This window comes from Volvox carteri (assembly GCF_000143455.1).
Source record: "Volvox carteri f. nagariensis unplaced genomic scaffold VOLCAscaffold_43, whole genome shotgun sequence".
Taxonomy (NCBI): Eukaryota; Viridiplantae; Chlorophyta; class Chlorophyceae; order Chlamydomonadales; family Volvocaceae; genus Volvox; species Volvox carteri.
The window spans coordinates 1,140,203-1,162,335 of record NW_003307586.1 but is presented as its reverse complement, the minus strand read 5'-3'; the positions used below and the strand labels follow the sequence as shown (position 1 = coordinate 1,162,335).

At 58.8% G+C, this 22,133-nt stretch overlaps 3 protein-coding genes across 3 annotated transcripts; all 3 read left to right on the top strand.

Moving 5' to 3' along the window:
- Nucleotides 1-1,211: 1,211 nt before the first annotated feature.
- VOLCADRAFT_64796 (uncharacterized protein) lies at nt 1,212-2,098 on the top strand (the record flags this gene model as incomplete). The annotated part of the gene is made up of 2 exons (XM_002954535.1): nt 1,212-1,453; nt 1,840-2,098. Coding segments are annotated over 2 exons (501 nt in total), but the record flags the coding sequence as incomplete, so codon positions are not given.
- Nucleotides 2,099-2,717: 619 nt separating this feature from the next.
- Nucleotides 2,718-10,056, top strand: VOLCADRAFT_95420 (uncharacterized protein; the record flags this gene model as incomplete). The annotated part of the gene is made up of 11 exons (XM_002954534.1): nt 2,718-2,984; nt 3,062-3,079; nt 3,125-3,175; nt 3,239-3,301; nt 3,365-4,301; nt 4,495-5,199; nt 5,437-5,511; nt 5,706-6,688; nt 6,763-6,954; nt 7,267-8,272; nt 8,393-10,056. The coding sequence occupies 11 exons, from the start codon at nt 2,718-2,720 to the stop codon at nt 10,054-10,056; spliced, it is 5,961 nt and encodes a 1,986-aa protein (XP_002954580.1).
- A 1,943-nt stretch (nt 10,057-11,999) lies between these two features.
- On the top strand, nt 12,000-20,046 carry VOLCADRAFT_95419 (uncharacterized protein; the record flags this gene model as incomplete). Its single annotated transcript, XM_002954533.1, has 8 exons — nt 12,000-12,185; nt 12,249-12,311; nt 12,375-13,452; nt 13,649-14,004; nt 14,047-14,212; nt 14,312-14,353; nt 14,606-14,671; nt 14,894-20,046. 8 exons carry the CDS (start codon nt 12,000-12,002, stop codon nt 20,044-20,046), a joined length of 7,110 nt encoding a protein of 2,369 aa, XP_002954579.1.
- Between the last annotated feature and the right edge of the window lie 2,087 nt (nt 20,047-22,133).

The following is a 22,133-nucleotide window of genomic DNA, read 5'->3' as shown; positions in this document are numbered from 1 at the left end:
TTCGTATGCTTCGGACGTGCGCGGAGTGAATGCCGTGCGCGCTTCATACAGCGCCGTTCTTCGCTTGTAAGCTTTGACGATGCTCGCAATTCACCTTGCCACTGTGCCGAAGTACTTTCGAGCTTTTTGCTCTTTCTTTTCGCTTCTTTCATGCGCTTCAATTCCGCGTCGGAATTAATGCCGTACGCGCTTCATACAGCGCCGTCATTCGCTTGTAAGCTTTGATGATCCTCGCAATTCCCCTTGTCACTGTGCCGGAATGTTTTCAAGTTTTTTGCTGTTTCTTTTTGCTTTTTCCGCGTTATTCGCCATTCACAACAGAATGAATGCCGTACGCGCTTCATACAGCGCCGTTCTTCGCTTGTAAGCTTTGACGATGCTCGCAATTCACCTTGCCACTGTGCCGAATTACTTTCGAGCTTTTTGCTCTTTCTTTTCGCTTCTTTCTAGTAGCCGTAGCGACTACGTAGTAGTCTAGCGGAGGCCTTAGGCCGATTCGCTGTCCCTCCGTCCGTCCCTCCGTCCGTCTCTCTATCTGTCCACCACGTCGCCGGTTCAATCCCCAGCGCGCGCGTCTTTTTTTTTGCGCGCTTTTTTTTTCTTTTTTTTTCTTCGTATGCTTCATATGCTTCATATGCTTCATATGTATGCTTCATATGCACGTATGCATCTTATGCGATATGCGATATGCAGCGATAGCAGATCGCAAACTTCGACGTTCCAACTTCAACACACGCACTTCACGATACGTGCACACGCATCGTGCACGCACACGCACAAGCATATACTTCATATGCTTGATATGCACATATGCATATTATGCGATGTGCGATGTGCAGCGATAGCAGATCGCAAACTGCGATCTGCAAGCATATGCAATCTGCAAGCAGATGCAGTTTTCTGTTACATTACAGTAATGCCGTACCCGCTTAATACACGCTTCATATGCACATATGCACATATGCACCCATGCTTCATATGCACATGCGCGCAAATGCTTCATATGCAAGCATATGCCACATGCGATGTGCAGCTTCATATGCTTCATATGCTTCATATGCACATATGCACATATGCTTCAGATGCACATATGCACATATGCACATTTGCACGTATGCTTCATATGCACATATGCACATGTGTTTCATATACACGAATGCTTCATATGCAAGCATATGCCACATGCGATGTGCAATCATATGTGATCTGCAAGCATATGCGATGTGCAATCATATGCGATCTGCAAGCATATGCCACATTCGATGTGCAATCATATGCGATCTGCAAGCATATGCCAGATGCGATCTGCAAGCATATGCCACATTCGATGTGCAAGCATATGCGATCTGCAAGCATATGCAATCTGCAAGCATATGCCACATTCCAGGTGCAATCATATGCGATATACAAGCCTATGCGATCTGCAAGCATATGCAATCTGCAAGCAGATGCAGTCTTCTGTTACATTACAGTAATGCCGTACCCGCTTAATACACGCTTCATATGCACATATGCACATATGCACATATGCACCTATGCTTCATATGCACATGCGCACATGTGTTTCATATGCACAAATGCTTCATATGCAAGCATATGCCACATGCGATGTGCAGCTTCATATGCTTCATATGCTTCATATGCTTCATATGCACATATGCACATATGCACATATGCTTCAGATGCACATATGCACATATGCACATATGCTTCATATGCACATATGCACATGTGTTTCATATGCACAAATGCTTCATATGCAAGCATATGCCACATGCGATGTGCAATCTTATGTGATCTACAAGCATATGCGATCTGCAAGCATCTGCGATCTGCAAGCATATGCCACATTCGATGTGCAAGCATATGCGATCTGCAAGCATATGCGATCTGCAAGCATATGCCAGATGCGATCTGCAAGCACATGCCACATTCGATGTGCAAACATATGCGATCTGCAAGCATATGCGATCTGCAAGCATATGCAATCTGCAAGCATGTACCACATTCGATGTGCAAGCATATGCGATATGGAAGCCTATGCGATCATAGCTATGTGCTATGCTACGCTATGCTATGCTACGCTATGCTATGCTAAGCTATGCTAAGCTATGCTACGCTATGCTACGGAGCTACGGCCCACTCGCGCGAACAGCGCGCTCTAGTCTCTCCGTCCTCTGTCCCTCCGTCTGTCCACCAAGTCTTCGGTTCGACCCTCGCCGCGATATTCGCGCAGTTTTTTTCTGTTTTTTTTTTCTCTTAATGCGACCGCAAACGTTTCTTTTTGCGCAATTCCTATTTCATATTTCGTAATTGCGTACTTCGACGCGCGATTTGACCTGCAATTCGCCGCGCGCTTCGTGCTTGGCCGCTTCGCCGCGTGCTTCGTGCACCGGAGTGAATGCCGTACGCGTTTCATGCAGAGCCGTTCTTCGGTTCTGATCCTTGCAAATCTTCTTGTCACTACGCTTGCGTACTTTCCAGCTTTTCTCTCGTTCTTTTCGCCTTTTACGCGGTTTTCGCCGTTTCCGACCTACCGCAGCTTAACGGCTAAATTAGTATACGTTTCCGCTTCGTCGGGTCCGCTTTCATGTCGGATCAGTTGCCTGGTTCGAAACGGCTTCGGCTTGGCTCGCTAGCGGACGGCTTCCGTGGTGGAAGAACACGGGCGTCCGTTGATTTGAGTGCGAGTCGTTCGTCTGAGCAGCAGCAGCAACATGCCGCAGCATCTGCGCAACAGCAGCATGCTGCGCATCAGCGGACAGCCATACGAATCGATCCAACGGGGCCCGCAGAGGACGCTCGCCGGCAACCGGCAGCTGATGCAGATACACAGCTGGAGGGTCACCACCAGGATGCTGACCCTTCTGCTGCGGATGTACGAGAAAGATGGCGGCGCCAGAAAGCTGCGCAGCGTGCAGCAGCTCTTCCTGAGTTACGACTACTGCAGCGGCAGCAGGACGCTGCGCGGCATGCGGCTGCACGTGCTGCCCCGGAGGTGAGGGCGCGGCAGCAGGTGCTTAACACTGCACAACATGCCGCTGCACATGCCGATCCGGAGGTGAGAGCACAGCAGCAGGTGCGGAACACTGCACGGCGCGCAGCTGCACGTGCTGACCCGGAGGTGAGAGCGCAGGAGCAGCTGCGTGATGCAGCTGCTCGTTCTGACCCTGAGGTGAGGGCACGGCAGCAGCAGCGGAACACAGCACAGCATGCAGCTGCCCGTGCTGACCCGGAGGTGAGGGTGCAGCAGCAGCTGCGGAACACTGCCCAGCATGCAGCTGCCCGTGCTGACCCGGAGGTGAGGGCGCGGCAGCAGCTGCGTGACGCTGCACAGCATGCAGCTGCACATGCTGACCCGGAGGTCAGGGCGCAGCAGCAGCTGCGTGACACTGCACGGCATGCAGCTGCACGTCTTGATCCGGAGGTGAGGGCGCTTCAGCAGCAGCCAAACACAGCACAGCATGCGGCTGTGCGGCAGATACAGCAGCATGATCGGCAGGCCGCCCCTAGGGACACCCTATTGGCTCGCATGCACCGGCTCCTGCACTTCATGGACCTTCATCGTGATGCCGCCATTGACTTGCCTGACTTCCTTTTGGCGATTCCAGAGGGCCGCGTGCAGGATCTTCCTGGCGGTCAGTTATCGCCTGACAGGCAGGTACCATACACGGTACAACTGCAATGTGCATCGACCATGGCTGTTGCCTTGCGACGGCGCATGCCTTCCCGAGTCTGTGCTGTGTGCTCCAAAGTGTGCTCGGAGGAGGAGTCGACGGTGCTGTCCTGGATGGAGATCCCCAATGTCGACATTCTGCGTGCAGACGTCATGTGCACGGACGCTGTGCAGCGCTGGGGACATACTGTGGTCTGGCAGCGGATGGCGCGTACGGCTCAGGGAGAAGCACCGCCACCGCCTGATCCGGTCCTGCCAGCTCGGTATCGTGTTAGCCGGGCTGAGCGGGCTGCTGCTGTGGATGACGACGGCGGCAGTGCTAGTGGGGCAGGCAGGCTGGTAGATGATGCAGCGGAAGGAGCATTGGAGATGGGTGGTGATGCTCCGGAGACTGATGATTTAGACGCAGTGGCGGCTGAGCAGCAGCCGCCCGAGCAACTTCCGCCGGACCAACAGCCGCGCGCTCCACGGGTGCTGCCCAGAGCCTGCCTTGACGACCCAGCTAGTGTGGAGGTGCCATACTGCATGCGTTTGGAGCCGGATTTGCCCAACCGCACTATGCTGGTCAGCGACGGTGTTGCAGAGCGGATCTTCATATGCACCACCTGCCACAAGGCCCTGAGTGGTAAGTCAGTTTGTGCTGCATGATGTTCGTCGCATCTATGAGGTATAACTCAGTGCCGCACATTCTGCCTGTGTCTGTTCTGTTCCATTAATCAGCAGCGTGTGCTTGCCTCTCCTGCCTTTGCTGGCCCGCTTTCCTATTGATTCCGTAGTCGTCTCGGACCTACTTGCCCGTGCTTGCCCCTCTCCTACAGCCCGACGAGTTCCCGAAGCTGCCCTGGCGCGCCTGGACCCTGGCGATGTGCCGCGTGTCAACCATCTGGGCGACCCTCTGCCGTTGCCCACTTTCTTGGAGGGGCAGCTTCTGGGCCGCGGCCGCATTATCCAGCAGTTGCTCATAATGTACCTGGCAGACCGACCGCCGGACGTCTTCCCTCGTGCTGTAAAGACTCACGGCATTGGGGTCGTAAATCCTGACCCGAATATGCTGCGAGGACAGCTGCCAGCGCGGGCGTCCGACCTGGCCGGCTCTATCACGGTCGTGTGTGTCGACCAGGTTCACAGCCGGGCGGAGCTGCTGGAACGCATGCGAAAGGCGCCAGGTCTACAGGTGCGAGGGCAGGTCATCGTCGCCTGGGTTCGTTTCTTACAGCACAACGACGAGGAGGAGCTGGCTATCGATGAGGATGCTCTGCAGGAGTACGAGCGCATGGGCTGTGCTGCAGGCGTGCCGGATGAAATCTTGCATGCAGCGCTTGCACCGACGGATCCGGAGGTGGCGAATGTCCTCTGCACCACCTTTCTGCACGATCGCACGGGTGCGGCAGGTGTGCGGCAGTTCCAGGACGTGGTGGAAGCGGCTGTTCGTGATGGCGATCTTGCCGATGCAGCTGCGGCGCCTGACGTGGATCCTGCAGGACCCGTGCAACCAACGCTGGCGGATCCGACCCCGAATGCAGGTGTGTTATTTTGTTACTGTGTTAATGCGAGCTGTTGTGTGCCCTCTGTTTTCGTGTTGCCCTCATACTGCATTTTGAGCACCGGGCAGCCGCTACCGCTGCTGCCCCGTGCGTCAAGAGTGTGCTCCTCTTGTGCTGACTGAGTTCGATGCGCAGCCGGACCCGCTGGATAAGCTGGACTCTTGCAGCACATTCGCCTGTCCTGCTAGTGATGTATTCTACTACTCCGCTGTACAGGGCATGATGCTGGACCGGGGCCACTCACCGCCATCCTGCGTGGACCTGTCGACCAGCCAGTTGAAGGTGCACCAGGTGCGTGCATTCTCTTGCTTGGCTGAGCAAATAATGCTCGACCGCTCGTTTGTAACGCGTTCAAGATGCTTCGATTTCGTTCTTGTCCGGCCTATGCGCACGCCATGCTGCATTTACCGCCGTTGCTGCACCATGCTATCAGTGTGAATTGCATCCTGACCCAGCTTTTGCGCATCTGCTGTCTGCTCATGCAGTCGATCCGGCAGCTGCCACTCTGGACGAACTGGAGCTGATCCTGCCACAGCCGTCGAATGTGGGCGATGATGGCAGCGAAATCGACCGCTTCCCGGGCCGAGTGGAGGACCTTCTGACTGGCCGTGCACGGCTTGCATTTGCAGCTGGTGGCCGTGACAGCCACGTGCTGGATGACCGTCATCCCGCCATCCTCACCCTCTGCTTCCCCCAGTCCTTTCCGTACGGCTTTTCTGGTCAGCGCCCCCGCGGCATGTCTTTTCCGGCGTATTGTCGCCACCTGCTGCACCGCGTGCCACGAACGCAATTCGGCGGCAATCTCATGCTGCTGGCACGCATGTACGACATCTGCGTGCGCCACGAAAGCATGGTGCAAGTGGGCATTACCATGAACATGCGGCCGCATCTTGGCGAGCCAGCAGCGTGTGTGCCGTGTGATGTCATCCGTGCTATGGGCACCATACTGGCACTGCCGTATCGGCACTCGCAGCGGCGGCAGCTGCTTGCGCAGCAGTCGCCGCTGGTTAAGGTGCTGGTGGAGGGGGCCCGCCTCAGTACTCTGCGCCTCGACCTCACAGATGCTTATTACAATGGTGCGCGATCCAAGATGCATGCAGCCGCCCTCACCATTGGCTGGCCCCCGCTGTTCTTCACCGTAAATCCGGCAGATATGCATGCAGCCTGTGCAGTCATGGCCTCCGGACAGGTGTTGGACTTCGACGATGACGGACGACCGCAACATATCCCGAGCACGGTGGAGAAGTGGCGGCGTGTGAAGGATGACCCGTACAGTTGCGCCGCCCTGCTGGTGGCCACCAAGGAGGTTCTGGTGGAGGAGCTCTTCGGCTTCACGCCGGGCGCCATGCAGCAGACGAACCCGCGCTGCTTCTGCGGGCTCACGTTTGAGGTGGCAGTCAAGGTGGAGCAGAGCGGCCGCCTCGCCCTGCACATCCACGGTGTTGCACATGTGGCCGATATGTGGCCGGTATGGCGCTTGTCGCCATGAAGCTGGACGGTCATTCCACCTTCGAGGCGACGTTCGACTGCGCATACCTGCAGGTAGACGCGTTCACAGCGCTATCTGCGGGCGCCGAGCAATCTCCTGAGGCGGCAACCACAGCGGCGGTACTGGTGGAGGCTGAAGAGCAGGAGGGCTACACAGTGACCAACGCCGTGCAGAGCTACGTGCTGCGGGGGGAAGAACTCAGCGGCCTGGACTGCAGCATGTACAACATAGCTTCCAACTATGAGGTCCGACGTGTGCCGCCAGCTCAGCACCCACACCGAGAGCGATTGGGTCTGCAGATCCCGGTGGCAGTTCGATGCTGCAAGCGCACTACCCCAGCCGCACCCATAACTGCCCCTGTGCCTGCCCCTGTGCCTCTGCCGACTGCAGCCCCAGCCCCTCCTCCTGAGCCGCCTGCTCCTACGGTTGCAGCGACACTCGACCAGCCAACGTCTCAGACAGCCACGGAGCTGCCCCGCCTGGTGGCCTTCCACGGCACGCATCCGCTCTACAAAACACATGTCCACATCCGCCTGCCGCGGCCGTGATACGTACAGCTTGGAGGCTCTCTTCCCCGCCGGCCCCGCCCTGGCACCTCTGCTGCGGGCATGGCGCAGTACTACGCGTTTGTCCTGGGTACTTTCAAAGCTCACCGGGGTCAGCCCATCCCCCCTGGGCTGACTGTAAAGGAAGCCTACGACACCTGGTGGGCAGAGCTGGGCACTACCGAGACAGGTCGCTCGTACCAGGCGTATGTATCGGTGCTGCTGGACAACATCGAAGAGGACCACGCTGGGAAAGCCCGCCGTCAGGCGGAGTACAACCAGCGGCGCCGCCAGCACTGTGCGGCAGCGGCAGCAGCCACGCTGCCTGAAGGTGACAGCATGAGCGCTTCGGATGGAGATGCCGACGACGGCATCCGCGGGCATCTCAGGCCTGATCCTGAAACACAGCCGCCGGCCGAGGACCAGCTGGAGCACTTCGTGTACATCCCAGGTCAGGAGTATCCGACGGCTGGCACCGACCTCGCCGCCGTCGCTCTTACGGACCTGTTTGACTGCACCAACGCTGCTGGCGCGTATGCCTATGATGCAGCACGGCGCTGCCGAGCCCCGACCCTAGTGGACGGCCATGGTGCACGCAGCGATCGTTTCAGCCGTCGGATCACACCAGCGGACCTGCCCCTGCTGACTGAAGCGACCAAGCGTCTGAAACAGTATCTCGTTGCAGCAGCAGCCGGCACTGTTGAGGCGGATGGGGGCGCCCACACGGGACTGACAGCCACACCTGAGATGGATACCCCTCATGTCGAGCTGCACCGCCCCACCAGCGGACCCCTGGTCGCCATCGTGCGCATGCCTGGCACTCCTGAGCGGACTGAACAGGCTCGCATGCCCATCTATGTGCACCTCCTCCAGCCGCCCAGCATCGATGACACCATCGAGCTGTTCACGCTTGCCCCCCACCAGGCCGTGCCCTTCATGCTCATGGCTCGGTACTTCGATCGCCGTGATGAACCCAACCCTGGCGACCCGCCGCAGATGCTTGTGGAGGGCAAGCCCGGTACTGGAAAGAGCCAGTTCGTACAAGTGCTCCTGTGATACACCTTCCAGCATGGCTGCCCGCACTGGGCGGCCACCTGCGCCTACTCATGGGCTGCTGCAACTGCCTTCAACACGCCAGTGCATCGCAGCCTCTCTACCCACGCCATGTTTGCCCTATCTGCTGGCAGCAACCGAGCGGACAGCGTCAGGAAAGGCAGCACAGCCAGCCTACAGGTGCATCATAATGTCGGCGATGGTGCGCTCATCATTGACGAGATTGGCATGAACAGCCTGGACCACCTGGGTGCGTGCAACCATTCCTGCACTCGTCACCTGTTGCCCCCACCGCATCTCGCCGGCGACCACCCCGCCGCCACCATCTTCAGCGGCCGTCCCAGCGCCAACACAGGCGACGAGTTCCAGCACCCAAAGCCAGGTGGCCCGCCCCTCTACCGGTACACCGCTGCTGTGGAATGCAACCCTCAGTTCTCGCCCTCTGTCCCAACCGCACAACCTCTGCATGGAGACGAGGACAACGATGGCGACCCTAATGAGGCCGCCGCTGGATCTCAAGGCGGTCAGCAGCAACCCGAAGTAGCAGCACGCCGGCCCCGGGCTGTCCCGCAGACTCAGAGCTGCATACTTGAGGGCTTCCGGGTTTACCGATCCCTGGCTAAGACGGTCTTCTTGCTGGAGAAGCAGCAGCGCCAGGACAGCAGCCCCTCTGGTCGTCGCCTGACAGAGTACGCCTCTATGTTCGGCGGTGAGCCAGCCACCGAGCAGCGCATAGCCGAGATGGTCGACAATCTTAACAGCCGTGCCATCATCGACTTGGCCGACCTGGCACACCTTGAGCCGCGCGTCGTGCTGCAGAGGAATGAACCACGCCACACACTCAATACCCGGCTCATCATGCTGGAGGCACAGCGCAAGAATCAGCGCCTTGTGGTGTGGAATGCGGACCACGTCCCTGTCCAGAAGCGCGGTGCTGCTGTGGAGCCGGCCCTGACACACGTGGAGAAAGCAGTTGCGATGCAGATAAAGGATCACGAGTTTGGCCACACCACCGCCGACACGTGGTACTACCATGGCGCCCGATACATCCTCCTTGATACGACAGCTGCCGATGCCGGAGCGAGCCACAACAATGAGGTGGAAGCCTGCGGCCTGCTTGAGGATGGCCGCGAGCCAGCAGATGACGGCCGTGGCCCTTACCACCGGCTCAAGTACCTTCCAGTGGCCGTCATTGTGCGGCCTATAAACGGCCACATCCCCGGCACCGTGCTGCAGGGCCTTGGAGACTACGCCAGCAGGGGTGGTGCCTTCATCCTGTCACCCCGGACGTCTTGCATTGCCGAGGTGGAGATGCCTGCCGCCGGGTGCGGCACCATCACAAAGCAGATCCGGCGCCTCAACGTACCGCTCGGCGACCGCCAGGCGGTCACCGATTACTTCGTGCAAGGCCGCAGCTTCAAAGACGAGTGCTGGCTGGTGGATCTCGCTGTCCCACCCAACGGCATCAAGCGCGCCACCCTGTATGTGCTGCTGACCCGCTTTAAGACGCTGGACCACGTCCGTCTGCTACGGCCGCTTTATACCATGCTACATGAGCGCAAGAGGATAATCAGACAATTCCTCAGCGCGACTAACCTCGAGCCGGACCTGGCCGCCAACCTGCGCCTACTCAAGCAGGCAGCACATGAGACGGAGCAGCGGTATACGATGGAGTTTGAGCATGCACGACAGCTGGAAGCGCGCTGGGCCCGCCCGGGCCCAGGGCCCAGTCGAGCTGAGTTGAGTTGAGTTGAGTTGAAAACGCGACCCGCCACTGTATGGCGTTAAATGACAGCGTCCGGGGTAAGGGGGGCACCCCGGACGACACGCTCGTTCCCTATGGGAAGGAATGGGGAGCCGCCCACCAATGTGTGGAGCCCCCTGCGGGTCCGACTCCCGCGCGAGCGCATGCTACACTCCGCAATCTTTTTTGAATTTATTCCACCTTCGTCTATCACATGTGAGACCGTGTGTGTGAGACCGTGCTGTTCGCGTGCGTGGGCCGTAGCTCCGCAGCAAGTATAGCAAGTGGCCCTTAGAAGCACATAGCAAGCGGCCCGTAGAAGCACATACTGGTCCGCGCAATGCAGGAAACAGCCATCAGCCAGCAACGGAGCTACGGCCCACTCGCGCGAACAGCGCGCTCTAGTAGCCGTAGCGACTACGTAGTAGTCTAGCGGAGGCCTTAGGCCGAGGCGGCCGTCCGTAGTCGTAGTCCCGATGTTAGACGGACGACGTTTAGTCGTTCCGTCGTCGGGACGGAGACCTTACCCCAACTTTCTGTCTGTCCGTAGCCGTAGCGACTACGTAGTAGTCTAGCGGAGGCCTTAGGCCGATTCGCCGTCCGTCTGTCCATCTGTCCACCTCGCGCCGGTTCAATCCCCGGCGCGCGCGCGTAGCCGTAGTGACTACGTAGTAGTCTAGCGGAGGCCTTAGGCCGATTCGCTGTCGCCGTAGCTCCTACGAAGTAGGAAAGCGGAGGCCTTAGGCCGATTCGCCGTCCGTCCGTCCGTCCGTCTCTCCGTCTGTCTGTCCACCACGTCGCCGGTTTAACCCCCCTCGCGCGCGCGTCTTTTTTTTTGCGCGTTTTTTTTCCCTTTTTTTTCTTTTTTTTTTCTTCGTATATGCTTCATATGCTTCATATGCTTCATATGCTTCATATGCTTCATATGCGCGTATGCTTCATATGCACATCTGCACATATGCACATATGCTTCATCTGCACAAACGCGCAGTTCGACGCGCAATTCAACGTGCAATTCTCTGCGTAATTCAACGCGCACTTTAGCGCACAATACGATGCGCGCTTCACCACGCGCTTCAATCCCGCGTCTGGCTGAGTGCCGTACGCGTTTTATACAGCGCCGTTATTCGCTTGTAAGCTTTGACGATTCTCGCAATTCCCCTTGTCACTGTGCCGAAATACTTTCGAGCTTTTTGCTCTTTCTTTTCGCTTCTTTCGCTTTGACGCGCGCTTTAATTCCGCGTCGGACCGAATGCCGTACACGCTGTATACAGCGCCGTTCTTCGCTTGTAAGCTTTGACCTCCTCGCAATTCCCCTTGTCACTGTGACGAGATACTTCCGAGATTAATGCTCTTTCTTTTCGCTTCTTTCGCTTCGACGCGCGCTTTAATTCCGCGTCGGAATGAATGCCGTACGCGCTGTATACAGCGCCGTTCTTCGCTTGTAAGCTTTGACATCCTCGCAATTCCCTCTGTTACTGTGCCGAAATACGTTCGGTTTTTTGCTCTTTCTTTTCGCTTCTTTTGCTTCGACGCGCGCTTTAATTCCGCGTCGGAATGAATGCCGTACGCATTTTATACAGCGCCGTTCTTCGCTTGTAAGCTTTGACATCCTCGCAATTCCCTCTGTCACTGTGCCGAAATACGTTCGCATTTTTTGCTCTTTCTTTTCGCTTCTTTCGTGTTCTTCGCCATTCACGAGCTGATCTTCTTAACGGCTGAAATACTATACGTTCACCTCGTCGGATCCGCTTTCATGTCGGATCAGTCACCTGCTCCGAAAAGGCTTCGCCTTGGCTCGCTTGCGGACGGCTTCCGTGGTGGAAGGATACGTCCGTTCGCCGATTTGAGTACGGGCCATGCACCTGAGCAGCAGCAGCATGCCGGAGTACAGCAGACAGCCATACAAATAGATCCAGCGGGGCCCGCAGAGGACGGACGCCATCAAATGGCAGCTGCTGTAGATACACAGCTGGAAGGGCAGCACCGGGATGCTGATGCTTCTGCTGCGGAAGTACGGGAGAGATGGCTGCGGCAGAAAGCTGCGCAGCGTGCGGCAGCCCTCCCTGAGCTACGGTTGTTGCAGCGGCAGCAGGACGCTGCGCGGCACGCGGCTGCACGTGTCGACCCGCAGGTGAGGGCACAGCAGCGGCTGCATGACACTGCACAGCGCGCGGCTGCACGTGCCGAGCCGGAGGTGAGGGCGCAGGAACAGCTGCGTAACACTGCGCAGCATGCCGCTGCATGCGCTGACCCGGAGGTGAGGGTGCAGCAGCAGCTGCGTGACGCTGCGCAGCATGCCGCTGCACGTGCTGACCCGGAGGTGAGGGCGCTCCAGCAGCTGCAGAACACAGCACAGCATGCAGCTGCACGTGCTGACCCGGCAGTAAGGGTGCTTCAGCAGCAGCAGAACACAGCACAGCATGCAGCTGCACGTGCCGACCCGGAGGTGAGAGTGCTCCAGCAGCAGCAGAACACAGCACAGCATGCAGCTGCACGTGCTGACCCGGAGGTAAGGGTGCTCCAGCAGCAGCGGAACACAGCACAGCATGCGGCTGCACGCCAGCTGCAGCAGCAGAACCAGCAGGCCGCCCCTAAGGATACAATCTTGGCTCGCATGCACCGTCTCATGCGGTTCACAGACCTCCATCGCGACGAAGCCATCGACCTGCCCGACTTTCTCTTGGCGCTTCCAGAGGGTCGCGTGCAGGATCTTCCTGGCGGCCAGTTGCCGCCTGACAGGCAGGTACCATACACAGTACAGCTGCAGTGTGCATCGACCATGGCTGCTGCCTTGCGCCGGCGCATGCCCTCCCGTGTCTGTGCTGTGTGCTCGGAAGTGTGCTCGGAGGACCAGTCAGTGGTGCTGCCCTGGATGGAGATCCCCAACGTTGACATTTTACGTGCCGACATCATGTGTACGGACGCTGTGCAGCGCTGGGGGCGTACTCTGGTGTGGCGGCGCATGGCGCGTACAGCTCAGGGAGATGCACCACCGCCGCCTGATCCGGTCCTGCCTGCTCGGTATCGTGTTAGCCGGGCTGAGCGTGCTGGTGCTGTGGATAATGACGGCGGCAATGCTAGTGGGGCAGGCAGGTTTGTGGATGATGCGGCGGACGGAGCACTGGACGTGGATGCTGGTGCTCAGGAGACTGGCGATCCGGATTTGACGACGGCTGAGCAGCAGCCCGAGCCCGAGCCCGAGCCCCAGCAGCTTCCACCGGATCAACAGCCGCGCCCCCCGCGGGTGCTGCCCAGAGCCTGCCTGGACGACCCCGCTAGTGTGGAGGTGCCGTACTGCATGCGTCTGGAGCCGGACCTGCCCAACCGCACTATGCTGGTTGGCGATGGTGCTGCAGAGCGCATATTCGTATGCAACATCTGCCACAAAGCCCTTAGCGGTGAGTCAGTCTGTGCTGCATGCTGTTCGCTGTGTCTATGAGTTAAACTTCTTCTCCGTTAAAATCCGTTAAACTTCTTCTTCTTGCTCCGTTCGTCCGCAGCATGTACTTCTTTCTCCTACCTTTGCTGTCCACATTCGTACTGATTTCCTAGTCGTCTCAGCCCTGCTTGTCCATGTTTGCTCCTCTCCTACAGCTCGACGAGTCCCCGAAGCTGCACTGGTGCGCCTGGACCCTGGCGATGTGCCGCGCGTCAATCATCTGGGCGACCCTCTGCCGTCGCCCACTTTCTTGGAGGGGCAGCTTCTGGGCCGTGGCCACATCGTCCAGCAGTTGCTCATCATGTACCTGACAGACCGACCGCCGGATGTCTTCCCGCGTGCTGTAAAGACCCACGGCATTGGGGTCATTAATCCTGACCCAAATATGCTGCGAGGACAGCTGCCGGCGGGGGCGTCCGACCTGGCCGGCGCTATCACAGTTGTGTGTGTCGACCAGGTTCGCAGCCGGGCGGAGCTGCTGGAACGCGTGCGAAAGGCGCCAGGTCTACAGGTGCGAGGACAGGTCATCGTCGCCTGGGTCCGTTTCTTGCAGCACAATGACGAGGAGGAGCTGGCTATTGATGAGGATGCTCTGCAGGAGTACGAGCGCATGGGCTGTGCTGCAGGTGTGCCGGACGAAATCTTGCATGCCGCCCTTGCACCGACGGATCCGGAGGTGGCGAACATTCTCCGCACCACCTTCCTGCACGACCGCACGGGTGCGGCAGGTGTGCGGCAGTTCCAGGACGTGGTGGAAGCGGCTGTTCGTGATGGCAATCTTGCCGATGCAGCTGCGGCACCTGTCGTGGATACTGCAGGGCCGGTGCAACCTACACCGGCGGATCCGACCCCGAATGCAGGTGTGTTATTTTGTTACTTTGCTTCATGCCAGCTGTTGTGTGCCCTCTGTTTTCGTGTTGCCCTCGTACTGCACTTTCTGCACCGGACAGCCACTACCGCCGCTGTCCCGTGCATCAAGAGGGTGCTCCTCTTGTGCTGACGGATCTTGATGCACAGCCTGACCACCTGGATAAGCTGGATTCCTGCATCACCCTTGCCTGTCCCGCTAGTGCTGTATCCTATTACTCCTCCGTGTATGTTCTTGAGTGCAGGACAAGACCCTGGGCCAGGGCCATTCACCGCCATCCTGCGTGAACCTGTCGACCAGCCAGTTGAAGGTGCGCCAGGTGCATGCATTCTCTTGCTTGGCTGAGCATGGGGCTAAACGCGTCCTCACTCGTTTGTGGTGTGTTTGAGGCGCTTCGATTTCACTTCCGTCTGGCATATGTACACGCCACACTGTGTTTACGGCCGTTGATGCGCCATGCTAACACATCGCATGACTTGCCAGATCATGCATCCTGACCCAGCTCTTGCACATCTGTCGTCTGATCCTGCAGTCGATCCGGCAGCTGCCACTCTGGACGAGCTGGAGCTGATCCTGCCACAGCCGTCGAATGTGGGCGATGATGGCAGCGAAATTGACCGCTTCCCGGGCCGAGTGGAGGACCTTCTGACTGGCCGCGCACGGCTTGCGTTTGTGGCTGGTGGCCGTGACAGCCACGTGCTGGATGACCGTCATCCCGCCATCCTCACCCTTTGCTTCCCCCAGTCCTTCCCGTACGGCTTTTCTGGTCAGCGCCCCCGCGGCATGTCTTTTCCGGCGTATTGTCGCCACCTGCTGCACCGCGTGCCGCGGACACAATTCGGCGGCAATCTCATGCTGCTGGCACGCATGTACGACATCTGCGTGCGCCACGAAAGCATGGCGCAAGTGGGCATCACCATGAACATGCGGCCGCATCTTGGCGAACCAGCGGCGTGTGTGCCGCGTGATGTAATCCGTGCTATGGGCACCATACTGGCGCTGCCGTATCGGCACTCACAGCGGCGGCAGCTGCTTGCGCAGCAGTCGCCGCTGGTTAAGGCGCTGGTGGAGGGGGCCCGCCTCAGTACTCTGCGCCTCGACCTCACAGACGCGTATTACAACGGTGCCCGATCCAAGATGCGTGCAGCCGCCCTCACCATTGGCTGGCCCCCGCTGTTCTTCACCGTAAATCCGGCAGATATGCATGCAGCCTGTGCAGTCGTGGCCTCCGGACAGGTGTTGGACTTCGATGATGACGGACGACCGCAACATATCCCGAGCACGGTGGAGAAGTGGCGGCGTGTGAAGGATGACCCGTACAGTTGTGCCGCCCTGCTGGTGGCCACCAAGGAGGTTCTGGTGGAGGAGCTCTTCGGCTTCGCGCCGGGCGCCATGCAGCAGACCAACCCGCGCTGCTTCTGTGGGCTCATGTTTGAGGTGGCGGTCAAGGTGGAGCAGAGCGGCCGCCTCGCCCTGCACATCCACGGTGTTGCGCATGTGGCCACGTTCGCAGTCGAGCGCCTTCAGGCGCTGTTCAGTGGACCCAACTGCCGAGCGCTGGCCCTGGCATACACCCTGTGCGCCATGTGGTACCCCTCGCCGTACTATGACCCTTTCACCCACGGTGCAGAACACTACATCATGGACATGACCGTCGAAGAGGTCCAGCAGCATGGCCGTGCACCTCCGCCCGTGGACAAGTCCTGCCCGCCTGCAGCATACGATTTTGGCAGGCTCGCCGGCTGTGCAGGTGGCGGACTCCCGCCGCCTCCCCGGCACGCTGCTTGCCGTGCGCACCACGCGGCCGTCATTCGCAGCACGCTTACTCATACACATAACGACACGTGCAAGCGACACGGCTGCCGTGGCACAGATGATAGCTGTGGCATGGCGTTCCCTCGTGTCCTGCGCAGCGCCTTCCAGTGGATTGGCACCGGCGGCCTCTTCCTTCTGCCACGATTGGGCCCGAACATTGTACCGCACATGCCAGCTGCAGCGCTGGCGTTTGGGTGCAACCAGCTGTTTACTCTGGCGTGCGAGGTGGATCGCGTCTACACGGCAGAGGCAGCAGCGCAACTGGCCCGCCCTGAAGATGAACGGGGGGACTGTGTGCCGCTGCAGCCTGCTGCTGACCGCGCCCGCGACTCTGCCTACTACAGCACGAAGTACACTGGCAAGAGCATCAACGACAGCCAGGCGCAGCTGACATGCAACGCTCTTACCCGAGTACAGGACTTCCTGCTGGCTGGAAGGACGCCGAATCCGGGTGCCAGTGGGCCCACCGCCTTTGGCAACATGTGTGCCACTGTGCATCGCATGACCGCTGCCGTTACGGCTGGTATGGCGCTTGTCGCCATGAAGCTGGACGGTCATTCCACCTTCGAGGCGACGTTCGAGTGCGCATACCTGCAGGTAGACGCGTTCACAGCGCTATCTGCGGGCGCCGAGCAATCTCCTGAGGCGGCGACCACAGCAGCAGTACTGGTGGAGGCTGAGGAGCAGGAGGGCTGCACGGTGACCAACGCCGTGCATAACTACATGCTGCGGGGGGAAGAACTCAGCGGCCTGGACTGCAGTGTGTACAACATAGCCTCTAACTATGAGGTTCGACGTGTGCCGCCAGCTCAGCACCCGCACCGAGAGCGATTGGGTCTACAGATCCTGGTGGCAGTTCGACGCCGCAAGCGCACTACCCCGGCCACACCCATAACCGCCCCTGTGCCTGCCCCTGTGCCTCTGCTGACTGCAGCTCCGGCCCCTCCTCCTGAGCCACCTGCTCCTATAGCTGCAGCGACACTCGACCAGCCAACATCTCAGACAGCCACGGAGCTGCCCCGCCTGGTGGCCTTCCACGGCACACATCCGCTGTACAGAACACATGTCCACATCCGCCTGCCGCGGCCGCGATACGTACAGCTTGGAGGCTCTCTTCCCTGCCGGCCCCGCCCTGGCACCTCTGCTGCGGGCATGGCGCAGTACTACGCATTTGTCCTGGGTACTTTCAAAGCTCACCGGGGTCAGCCCATCCCCCCTGGTCTGAGTGTAAAGGAAGCCTACGACACCTGGTGGGCAGAGCTGGGCACTACCGAGGCAGGTCGCTCGTACCAGGCGTATGTATCGGTGCTGCTGGACAACATCGAAGAGGACCACGCTGGGAAAGCCCGCCGTCAGGCGGAGTACAACCAGCGGCGCCGCCAGCAGCGTGCGGCAGCGGCAGCAGCCGCGCTGCCTGAAGGTGACAGCACAAGCACTTCGGATGGAGATACCGATGACGGCATCCGCGGGCATCTCAGGCCTGATCCTGAAACACAGCCGCCTGCCGAGGACCAGTTGGAGCACTTCGTGTACATCCCAGGTCAGGAGTATCCGACGGCTGGCACCGACCTCGCCGCCGTCGCTCTTACGGACCTGTTTGACTGCACCAATGCTGCTGGCGTGTATGCCTATGATGCAGCACGGCGCTGCCGAGCCCCGGCCCTAGTGGACGGCCATGGTGCACGCAGCAATAGTTTCAGCCGTCGGATCACACCAGCGGACCTGCCCCTCCTGACTGAAGCGACCAAGCGTCTGAAGCGGTATCTCGTTGCAGCAGCAGCTGGCACTGTTGAGGCGGATGGGGGCGCCCACACGGGACTGACGGCCACACCTGAGATGGACACCCCTCATGTCGAGCTGCACCGCCCCACCAGCGGACCCCTGGTCGCCATCGTGCGCGTGCCTGGCACTCCTGAGCGGACTGAACAGGCTCGCATGCCCCTCTATGTGCACCTCCCCCAGCCGCCCAGCATTGATGACACCATCGAGCTGTTCACGCTTGCCCCCCACCAGGCCGTGCCCTTCATGCTCATGGCTCGGTACTTCGATCGCCGCGGTGAGCCCAACCCTGGCGACCCGCCGCAGATGCTTGTGGAGGGCAAGCCCGGTACCGGAAAGAGCCAGTTCGTACAAGCGCTCCTCTGGTACACCTTCCAGCATGGCTGCCCGCACTGGGCGGCCACCTGCGCCTACTCATGGGCTGCTGCAACTGCCTTCAACACGCCGGTGCATCGCAGCCTCTCTACCCACGCCATGTTTGCCCTATCTGCTGGCAGCAACCGAGCGGACAGCGTCAGGAAAGGCAGCGCAGCCAGCCTACAGGTGCATCGTAATGTCGGCGATGGTGCGCTCATTATTGACGAGATTTGCATGAACAGCCTGGACCACCTGGGTGCGTGCAACCAGTCCTGCACTCGTCACCTGTTGCCGCCACCGCATCTCACCGGCAACCACCCCGCCGCCACCATCTTCAGCGGCCGTCCCAGCGCCAACACAGGCGACGAGTTCCAGCACCCAAAGCCAGGTGGGCCGCCCCTCTACCGGTACGCCGCTGCTGTGGAATGCAACCCCCAGTTCTCACCCTCTGTCCCGACCGCACAACCTCTGCACGGAGAGGAGGACAACGATGGCGACCCTAATGAGGCCGCCGCTGGATCTCAAGGCGGTCAGCAGCAACCCGAAGTAGCAGCACGCCGGCCCCGGGCCGTCCCGCAGACTCAGAGCTGCATACTCGAGGGCTTCCGGGTTTACCGATCCCTGGCTAAGACGGTCTTCTTGCTGGAGAAGCAGCAGCGCCAGGACAGCAGCCCCTCTGGTCGTCGCCTGACAGAGTACGCCTCTATGTTCGGCGGTGAGCCAGCCACCGAGCAGCGCATAGCCGAGATGGTCGACGACCTCAACAGCCGCGCCGTTATCGACTTGGCCGACCTGGCACACCTCGAGCCGCGCGTCGTGCTGCAGAGGAACGAACCACGCCACACACTCAACACCCGGCTCATCATGCTGGAGGCACAGCGCAAGAATCAGCGCCTTGTGGTGTGGAATGCGGACCACGTCCCTGTCCAGAAGCGCGGTGCTGCTGTGGAGCCGGCCCTAACACACGTGGAGAAAGCAGTTGCGATGCGGATCAAGGATCACGAGTTTGGCCACACCACCGCCGACACGTGGTACTACCATGGCGCCCGATACATCTTCCTTGATACGACAGCTGCCGATGCCGGGGCGAGCCACAACAACGAGGTGGAAGCCTGCGGCCTGCTTGAGGATGGCCGCGAGCCAGCAGATGACGGCCATGGCCCCTACCGCCGGCTCAAGTACCTTCCAGCGGCCGTCATTGTGCGGCCTATAAGCGGCCACATCCCCGGCACCGTGCTGCAGGGCCTTGGAGACTACGCCAGCAGGGGTGGTGCCTTCATCCTGTCGCCCCGGGCGTCTTGCATTGCCGAGGTGGAGATGCCTGCCGCCGGGTGTGGCACCATCACAAAGCAGATCCGGCGCCTCAACGTACCGCTCGGCGACCGCCAGGCGGTCACCGATTACTTCGTGCAAGGCCGCAGCTTCAAAGACGAGTGCTGGCTGGTGGATCTCGCTGTCCCACCCAACGGCATCAAGCGTGCCACCCTGTATGTGCTGCTAACCCGCTTCAAGACGCTGGACCACGTCCGCCTGCTCCGGCCGCTCTACACTACACCGCACGAGCGCAAGAGGATAATCAAGCAGTTCCTCAGCGCGACTAACCTTGAGCCGGACCTCGCCGCCAACCTGCGCCTGCTGAAGCAGGCAGCACGTGAGACGGAGCAGCGATATACGGCCGAGTTTGAGCATGCGCGACAGCTGGAAGAGCGCTGGACCTGCCCGGCCCAGGGCTAGTTGAGTTGAGTTGAGTTGAGTTGAGTTGAGTTGAAGCTGCGACCCGCCACTGTACGGCGTTAAATGACAGCGTCCGGGGTAAGGGGGACACCCCGGACGACACGCTCGCTCCCTACGGGAAGGAATGGGGAGCCGCCCACCAATGTGTGGAGCCCCCTGCGGGTTCGACTCCCGCGCGAGCGCTTCACAGGCTAAATTTGCGTGCTAGACTCCGCGAGCTTCATTTTCTTCCGCCTTCGTATAATTTACTTCTTCTGTGTAAAACCATGTAAAACCATGTGCTGTTCGCGCGAATGGGCCGTAACTCCGTGTAAAACCATAGCCGTGTGTGTGTGTAGCCGTGCTGTTCGCGCGAATGGGCCGTAACTCCGCAGCAAGTAGCAAGCGACCCTTAGAAGCACGGCACATACTGCTCCGCGCAATGCAGGAATCAGCCAGCAATGGAGCTACGGCCCACTCGCGCGAACAGCGCACTCTAGTCCCTCCGTCCGTCCCTCCGTCCGTCTCTCTATCTGTCCACCACGTCGCCGGTTCAATCCCCAGCGCGCGCGCGTCTTTTTTTTGCGCGCTTTTTTTCTTTTTTTTTCTTCGTATGCTTCATATGCTTCATATGCTTCATATGCTTCGTATGCTTCGTGTGCTTCATATGCTTCATATGCACATATGCGTCTTATGCGATATGCGATATGCAGCGCTAGCAGATGGCAAACTTCAACGTGCAGACTTCAACACACACACTTCACCATACGTGCATACGCACATATGCTTCGTATGCTTCGTATGCTTCGGACGTGCACGGAGTGAATGCCGTGCGCGCTTCATACAGCGCCGTTCTTCGCTTGTAAGCTTTGACGATGCTCGCAATTCACCTTGCCACTGTGCCGAAGTACTTTCGAGCTTTTTGCTCTTTCTTTTCGCTTCTTTCATGCGCTTCAATTCCGCGTCGGAATTAATGCCGTACGCGCTTCATACAGCGCCGTCATTCGCTTGTAAGCTTTGACGTAGCCGTAGCGACTACGTAGTAGTCTAGCGGAGGCCTTAGGCCGATTCGCTGTCCCTCCGTCCGTCCCTCCGTAGCCGTAGCGACTACGTAGCCGTAGCGACTACGAAGTAGTCTAGCGGAGGCCTTAGGCCGATTCGCTGTCCCTCCGTCCGTCCCTCCGTCCGTCTCTCTATCTGTCCACCACGTCGCCGGTTCAATCCCCAGCGCGCGCGCGTCTTTTTTTTGCGCGCTTTTTTTCTTTTTTTTTCTTCGTATGCTTCATATGCTTCATATGCTTCATATGCTTCGTATGCTTCGTGTGCTTCATATGCTTCATATGCACATATGCGTCTTATGCGATATGCGATATGCAGCGCTAGCAGATGGCAAACTTCAACGTGCAGACTTCAACACACACACTTCACCATACGTGCATACACACATATGCTTCGTATGCTTCGTATGCTTCGGACGTGCACGGAGTGAATGCCGTGCGCGCTTCATACAGCGCCGTTCTTCGCTTGTAAGCTTTGACGATGCTCGCAATTCACCTTGCCACTGTGCCGAAGTACTTTCGAGCTTTTTGCTCTTTCTTTTCGCTTCTTTCATGCGCTTCAATTCCGCGTCGGAATTAATGCCGTACGCGCTTCATACAGCGCCGTCATTCGCTTGTAAGCTTTGACGATCCTCGCAATTCCCCTTGTCACTGTGCCGGAATGTTTTCAAGTTTTTTGCTGTTTCTTTTTGCTTTTTCCGCGTTATTCGCCATTCACAACAGAATGAATGCCGTACGCGCTTCATACAGCGCCGTTCTTCGCTTGTAAGCTTTGATGATGCTCGCAATTCACCTTGCCACTGTGCCGAATTACTTTCGAGCTTTTTGCTCTTTCTTTTCGCTTCTTTCGCGCGCTTCGATTCCGCGTCGGAATTAATGCCGTACGCGCTTCATACAGCGCCGTTCTTCGCTTGTGAGCTTTGACGATTCTCGCAATTCCCCTTGTCACTGTGCCGGAATATTTTCAAGTTTTTTGCTCTTTCTTTTTGCTTTTTTCGCGTTCTTCGCCGTTCACAACCTCGTATCCTTAACGGCTTAATTAGTATACGT